The sequence below is a fragment of the Lactuca sativa genome, chromosome 9 (assembly GCF_002870075.4).
Source record: "Lactuca sativa cultivar Salinas chromosome 9, Lsat_Salinas_v11, whole genome shotgun sequence".
In the NCBI taxonomy this organism is placed as follows: domain Eukaryota; kingdom Viridiplantae; phylum Streptophyta; class Magnoliopsida; order Asterales; family Asteraceae; genus Lactuca; species Lactuca sativa.
In genome coordinates, this window is record NC_056631.2 from 220,298,699 (window position 1) to 220,306,775 (window position 8,077).

Here is an 8,077-nt window from a genome sequence, read left to right on the forward strand (position 1 = left end):
TAATACATAAATATATATATATAATATTATAATCATAACAATTCCTCATCATCTTCCTTCCATGCCTCAACATTACCATATACGAAAACCATAACAAGTCTATATGCAAGCTCTTACATATATAATAATGATACTAACACAAAAAGAAAAAGAAAAATAATAATAATATAATAACAAACTCAGTGGGTGTTCAAAGCCATGAATAAGTTCTGCTTTCGAGCATGTTCTGGTATCAACCTTTGCAAAGTCTCAGGAGGGATGCTTGCAAGCTCTGCATCACAAACAATCTTACAGTTTTAAGTCCAAAGCACTTATACTTGTAGATCTGGAATTTGTTTACTTAAACTAATTCCGTAAAAAGGGGTACCTGCAAATTCTTAAGGTGTGTGGATGTGCTACTTCCAACTGGGTAATGGTTACATATTTATTGAATGTTAAGTCCATGTTTATAATCAGCCCATCAATTTTTTCATTAAGGAGATTGATTGATCTATTGAGCTCGGGTATCGAGGTGGTTGATCTATTGAGCTCGGGTATCGAGGTCATCCTATTAGTTGTTTTAATTGATCATGTATATTAGTGATCTTAATGTTGGTTTCCTTAAGAGTGTATATATTCGTTAGTATGTTTATTTTGTGCTTGTAGAATTCTGAAATCTATATGCACCAAGTCTTGTTTATTATTGAAAAGTATTTCTTTATGTTGAGAGATTTCAATCTCTTTATTATGAATATGTTCAAACTTTACTCTGTAAAGTGTTTTATTATAATGTAATGTTTTATTATAATGTAATGCCATAATTATAAAAAGGTTAGTTTTATTATAATGTAATCGCAAAAATGGTTAATCGTGCAGAGCCTTGATAAATATGGCACCATTTTTGCGTAAACCTCCAGAGGATTGATGATTCCCTTATCATGAATCTTACTAATCCAAATTCTATTTATGTTTCTGCCTTCCTTAACTTAGTGAAAAATTAGAATGGTCCATATGCACCAAGTCTTGCATATAGATCCCAGATGAACATGAATGGTGATGTAGTGGATGTGTACGGAATTAGCTCTTATACCAAATCGTAACACCCTAATAAATGGAAAATAACTAATATAATAAAAACTTTTAGGGTTTGTTTGGTTGTATAGCATGGAATAACGAAGGAACAGAATGTGCATAGAAATTAATTTTCTTTTAACCCTACTATATAGATAATTTAATTATAACTAATTATGTACCTTGTGGTTTAAAATTGAAGAGTGGAGGAAGTGGACGACCATTAGGAAGACGGGTGGTTGGGTCCCTCAATTCATCAAAGAAGGGATGAACACAAGCTTCCAACTGCAATTTTTTTAAAAATAAAAAAAATCTAATTTTTTTTTTTTTTTGAAATTACTACTTTACGACTGAATTTATAGTAAAAAGGGTTATGAGTTATAAATTACCGCAGTGCAGCGCAAATTAGGTGAATATTGAAAAAACCTACAAACTAAATCCACTGCTTCTGGAGGTAAACGCTTTTGAAAGACCTGAAAAATAAAACAATATTCTAATTAGGTTGACTTTAACATAATCTAATTAATACTATTATTTATCATACTTTGACTTACATTTTTAGTCCCTGAAACATTGCTGATTTTTTCAATATTAGTCCCTATAAGTTCTCTTGCAAATTTGGGTCTTATTAATTATTACAGGTTCATGTGATGTTGTTGGTCCCTATCTATTCCACGTAAAATGACTATTTTTAGTCCATGAGTATAATTTTTTTTTGCAATTTTGGTCTAAAAAAATAGTCATTTTACTTGGAAGCGAGACCAGAAACGTTACAAAATCATCAAATAAGGATCAAAATTGCAAAAGAACAACTTTTTGAGACCAAAAATGAAAAAATCAGCTAAACTCAGAGACCACAAATGAAATTTACTCTTAATAATTATACTTACAATACACAAACAATTTATTTTAACTATAATATAAATAAATTGGTATAAATGATAAAAAAAAAATAATAATAATAATAATACTAGAGTAAATCACATTTTTAGTCCCTGAATATAGTTGATTTTTTTCAATTTGGGTCCCTAAAAGTTTTCTCTTGCAATTTTGGTCTTTGTTCCGAGTAAAATTACTATTTTTTTGGAACCAAAATTGCAAAAACAGCTATACTTGGAGACCAAAAATAATAATTTTACTTGAAACACGGATTAAAAACATTACAAGAGCCTCTTAAAAAGGACCACATCTGCGAAAAAAACTTTTTAGAACCAAAATTGCAGAAACCAGCTATACTCAGGGACCAGAAAGGTAATTTACTCCTAATATTATTTTTTAACTAAAAGAACTAGTCAAATAAAATTTATGATTTTAAATAATTTATCCAATAATAAATCTATGTGTTTTGTCCTTTTGTTTCTTTGAATCTTCAAAATTATCACTTTTGAGATTCTCTCTCCCCATATTTGTTTAAGTATTATATTTAGAATTTAATATATATATATATATATATATATATATATATATATATATATATATATATATATATATAAAATCTAACTTATTGATGATACAATGCATACCTTGTGCCATGGATGAGGCTTTATTTGAGGAAACCTAAATTCAGTATAATTTGGATTCATGCATTTTATCTCCTCTCTTGTAGGAGTTCCCAGAACCTGTATAAAAAATATACTATTTAAAGTCGATAGTAAATAAATAAAAAATACAATTAAGCTAAAAAAAACGTGTGTTAACAGTTGATTTATCTTACCTTAATGATCTCCACAAGTTGATCAACACCACTTTCTCCGGGAAACAATGGCTGCATATTAAAATAAACTTATATCGTTTTTTATGAAAAACTTATGAAGCTTCAATGGATTTTATATTTTTGAAAATATACTATCAAGGAAAAATTTACAAAAAATATAAAGCTAAGTACCTGTCCAAGTAGTAGTTCAGCCATGACACAACCTGTTGACCAAATATCTATAGCTGGTGTATATTCAGTGGCACCAAATATAAGCTCTGGTGCACGATAATATCTTGAACAGATATAAGAAACATTAGGCTCTCCTTTTACCTATAAAAACAAATTAAAGAATATAAACAAGACACAACTAATAAATTAAAACCAACATGAACATGTTTATGTAACTTACCAGCACTTTAGCACTTCCAAAGTCACATAGTTTTAGCTGGTGTGTGTGTGGATTCACCTGAAATAAGGAAAGATACAAGAATGGAAATCTTTTGAGTGTTTTATTGTTTCTTGAAATGTGTAAAAACGAGACGACTATAGTATGAAAGTTTTTATATAATCTAACAATCTTAATATTACACAAAAGAATCTTACTAGCAGATTTTGAGGCTTGATGTCACGATGACAGATACCAATGCAATTATGAATATAAGCAAGTGCCCTGCATATCTGCAAACAAAAGCGAATGTCTCTTTTTAACTTAATGCAAAAAAAAAAAAAAAAAAAAAAAAAAAAAAAAAAAAAAAACAACTTAATAGAGAAAGTAAGGGAAATGAGGCTTTCCCCATTAAGTCCTAATATCTTACAAAGTTGCCTTTATTTGACTTTCTTCTTCATTTCACCAAGTTTGTCATCATTTTCTCAAATATTTTTTAAACATCATTTATCCGGATAAAATTTAGGGGATGTTTCTTTCTTTTCCCATTAAGTCATGTATGTGTAAATTGGCTCGATGGGTAATGAGGTATGTATGGATAAAGTGTTGTATACATATGATATGTTTCTCTTTTAGATTGAATAAACCGTTTGAATAAAACTAAAGGACCAATTTACCATTACATTCTAAAAAACAAATTTCAGAATGTACATCAACTTTAAGCTGAGAGAAGTTGGGAGGAAAAAAGAAAAGAAATGAGAAAAAAAAATTATTGTCTTAAGACACTGGTTAGGTTTTTTGGCTTAACTCATTAAGTCATTCTATCTAGATTGAGTGTTTAAACCATTAAGCCCATTAAGACAAAAAAAAAAGCCTCTTAATGAGAAAAAAGAAGAAACATGCACATGCCTGATAGGTGTATAACTTGACATATATCAAGGGCATTCGTTGGTTCATTCTAGTGTAATGCCTAGCACTTCTGCTAACTGTTTCAGGAACAAAATCAAGAACAAGATTGAGGTATAGCTCTTCTTTATCAGTTGTTGAAAAGAAAGAATGCTTCAAGGCCACAACATTAGGGTGATCCAGCATTTGCATGATTTGTAGCTCCCTGTTCTTATATCTCTTATCTTGAAGAACTTTCTTTATAGCAACAATCTCTCCAGTTTCTCTGCATTTCGCCTTTCACCAATAAACAAAATCAGAAAAAGGAAAAGGAAAAATCACACCAAGAATCTAAACTTTAAAACAATAACTCAACAAAATCATCTACTTACTTGGAAAACAACACCAAAAGAACCAGTTCCAATCACATGCTCAGCTATGTAACTGACAGTCTGGGACAACACAAGATCAAAGAAAGGGTATTTATGTAATTTGATCCATTGCCATGAAAAAGGCTAATACTTGAAAAAATCAATACTGCCAACCTGTTTAGACTGACCATTGCGACCACCTATTGTGGTTCTTATCACATGCCCTGCCTCAGCACCCACACCATGTACTATCTCTGGTTCACTATCCTGCAATATAAATCCAACATGAACAGATTATCAATAAATGAAGATATATAAGAATGTTATGAAAGATATATAAGAAAGTTTATGGTAAGGGAAAAAGGAACTTACACTCACTCTTTCATCATCATGTTCCACCTTGTCCCTGAGTCGCATCTCAAGCATCTCCCTCCCCAGCCAGTCAACTGAACTAGATGAATCATTGAAGCCGGTAACAGCTCTGGAACTGCCAACTCCGCCATGTCCAAGGCTGGCAGAAGCCATTTTACACCGGATGAGTAGCACCAAAGGTGGCAACGACTGCTACACTCCACATACACTTACGGAAACTGCCAAATAATTCCACGCAAAAACCTGTGTTCGTGATAAAAATAAATCAAAAGAAGGTAGAATTTTCACTATCAGTCAGATCTAAGTCGAAATCACTCCAAAATTAATCTAAACGAGATCATAAAACGCGAATTAAAATTTTAAATGATGAATTGTTGTTAAACGCATAATAATATCGACCAGGAATAACTCAAATCAATTAAAACCAACACCGAAACAAAAAACATTGCTCACCTCGATGAATTTGGTAAAATTACCACACCAGAGCCTGTGCATTTCACAATCAATCAACTGACAGACGACCGAGGATGAGCAGATGGTTGATCTGATTGCTGTTTTTTCTGGTTTTGGGGACAATTTATGTGAAGTATTTGTGTCTTGCAGTTATCTAACTGGGATTTTCTCTCTCTCCATGAGAATGAGAGATAGAGAAGTTTTCGGCTTTTTGATCTTTTGGATACTACACACACTATTCACTTTGCAAGTGATGAGAGAGAAATAGAGAAAGAGAGAGATGAGGGCTTTTGGGTTTCTGACAAGTTGGTGACAGAGTTTGTTTTCATTTCACCGTTCACCACCTTCAATCTTTTTTATTTTGATCTTGATTTGATGTCAAAACTCAAAAGTACTTTCACACCCAAGTCCCACCCTTTATTTTTATTTCTTTTACCAAATTTATAAAACAAGATAAAAAATGTAGATCTCGGTAAAAATGTCATTAGATAAAAAAAAATGGTCTCTACCAATATAACAAAACCAACATCAGATGTAGATCTCGTTAAAAATTAGCATGTTTATACCATTTATATCGGTCAATTACTCAGGATTTCTGTGTTCGGCACGAAGCATTTGAGAGTTTTTAACTTCTATCGTTTAACAAAGGGAAAATAACATAAAAACCTTTAAGTTTTCATAAAAATGTAAGTTTTACGCTTGGACGTGTTTTATGTCCAATAAACCCGAAATTTTGTTTAATTTGTTTATTTTTACACTTGTAGCCGGTTTCCAGGTAACCTACCGGTTACCTAGTGCCATTAAAGCCCTTGAATTTTCAAAAAATGTTCGAATTTACCCTTACATTGATTATTATTATTATTATTATTATTATATTTTTAATTGTATAAAAATATTTTATACATTTTTAAATGTATAAAAATATTTTTACTAATATAAATATATTTTTAAAAATATATGTACTTGTATTTAGTATTTATATACATTTGAAAACCCTAAATGTTCATCTATAATTGTTTAATCGAACATAAAAAGCTTGATAAAGTAAAAAATGTCGTCAATGACTGATTTTGCAAAAACAAATGCTTCAGATCAATATAAAAATTGATGCATTTCGTGATTTTTTTTGTGAACTTACAACAATCATAAATGAAGTTTACACTCGTATTTGACATTTCGTTATCAATTTTTGAGATAAAAACAGTTAATGAATGATTTTAAGTTGATAATACTTAATTTTTACGGTGATCAAGTATATTTTTCGAGGTTTTTTTGAATTATATTCTGTATATTTTTCATTTACGAATGTTATTTGTTGATCATTTATTGTTATCTACTCACTATTAACCTAATATAGCTGAATAATAGAGTTTTTTTCAAATTTTATACTAAATCATATCTGTAATCGAATGTTTTTATTGAGGTTTTCTAATTACAAGGGTTTTATAATTGTTACATTATGTTTTTAGTTAATGAATATTTATTTTACTTATCTATTTAGTATGATGTTTGATAATAAATACATATTTATGCTTGGTAATATGTACAAATACATATAATTATATCTTTTATATAATATAAACCATATAAATACATATTTTTATATTTATATGTATATAATATATTTTTATATGAAATAAGTATATATATATATTTATACTTATACCTACTAAATACAAATAAATACATTTTTAATATATAAATATATTTCTATAGGAATACATGGGATTTCAAATGTATATATAAATATTAAATACAAGTATATATATTTTCAAAAATATATTTATATTAATAAAAATATTTCTATACATTTAAAAATGTGTGTATAAAATATTTTTATACATTTAAAAAGGTAATAATAATAATAATAATAATAATAATAATAATAATAATAATAATAATAACAACAACAATAATAATAATAATATGTATAAAAATGTATTAAAACGTATGAAATATTTTTATACATTTAAAAACATATGTATAAAATATTTTTATACAATTAAAAATGTAATAATAATAATCAAAATAACAATCAAGGTAAGGGTAAATTCGAACATTTTTGAAAAACTTAAGGGTAAATCCAAACATTTTTGAAAATACAAGGGCTTTACTGGAATCAGGTAACCTAGGTAACTGATAGGTTACCTGGAAACCGGCTACAAGGGTAAAAATGAACAAATTAAACAAAACTTCGGGCTTTACTGAACATAAAACACGTCCAAGGGTAAAACCGACATTTTTGTGAAAATTTAAGGACTTTTATGTCATTTTCCCTTTAACAAAACGTTCCGTTTTGAACAGAAAGTTTCGTTCGGCACTACAAGTTTCTAGCGTTTAGTTTAAACAAAACGCTTCAAATCTAAATGTTACTTCATTTAGCGTTTAACAAAACGCTACAAGCTACAAGCTACCCGCTACCAACTAATTTTGCCGAACACGCTCTCAATCGTCTTTGTTAATATGTTAATATACGTATAATTAAGTATTTTAGTTATGTATCATAGTTGATTGAAATATGTATAATGATATTAAGAGCATCGCAATACATGGTTTATAGGGAGATTTTAATAAGGTGACAAACTTAATTGTTATTTAATAGATGAAATGTTCATTATGAAATGTCATATGAACATTTAATGAATTCGGAACATACACATTGAAATCTTCAATATGAAAAAGGAAAAAAAAATCTTAAATAATGTTTAAAGTATATTTCATTGAACCTAATAAAGTTCAATGCATTGTTATTAAATGATAATGTAACAATTCATTGAAACCTATAGAATTCAATGTATTATGGGTCTTAGATGTAACACAATGTTACAAATTCGAGTTACACCTAAAAACCCCAATCACGGTTCA

The 8,077-nt window shown here is 29.0% G+C and overlaps 1 protein-coding gene across 2 annotated transcripts; it reads right to left on the minus strand.

Moving 5' to 3' along the window:
- On the minus strand, positions 1-5,533 carry LOC111878994 (shaggy-related protein kinase kappa). 2 transcript variants are annotated; one of them, XM_023875461.3, is made up of 13 exons: positions 5,213-5,533; positions 4,766-5,002; positions 4,562-4,654; positions 4,409-4,468; positions 4,041-4,313; positions 3,350-3,424; positions 3,156-3,212; positions 2,936-3,076; positions 2,765-2,815; positions 2,574-2,669; positions 1,440-1,523; positions 1,233-1,335; positions 1-271 (listed from the first exon to the last, which is right to left on the minus strand). In XM_023875461.3, exons 2-13 carry the CDS (start codon positions 4,910-4,912, stop codon positions 180-182), a joined length of 1,272 nt encoding a protein of 423 aa, XP_023731229.1. In that variant the 5' UTR covers positions 4,913-5,002; positions 5,213-5,533; the 3' UTR covers positions 1-179. The 2 variants fall into 2 exon arrangements, with proteins under 2 accessions (XP_023731229.1, XP_023731228.1); XM_023875460.3 differs by having other exon boundaries at positions 4,760-5,002; positions 5,213-5,532.
- Positions 5,534-8,077: the final 2,544 nt, after the last annotated feature.

Coding starts and splice junctions, on each gene's coding strand:
- LOC111878994 (XM_023875460.3), bottom strand. CDS start 4,912: ATGGCTTCTGCCAGCCTTGGACATGGCGGAGTTGGCAGTTCCAGAGCT. Junction 4,655..4,759: donor ATGATGATGAAAGAGTGAGT/GTAAGTTCCTTT, acceptor TTTATATTGCAG/GATAGTGAACCAGAGATAGT. Junction 1,336..1,439: donor CTAATTTGCGCTGCACTGCG/GTAATTTATAAC, acceptor AAAAAATTGCAG/TTGGAAGCTTGTGTTCATCC.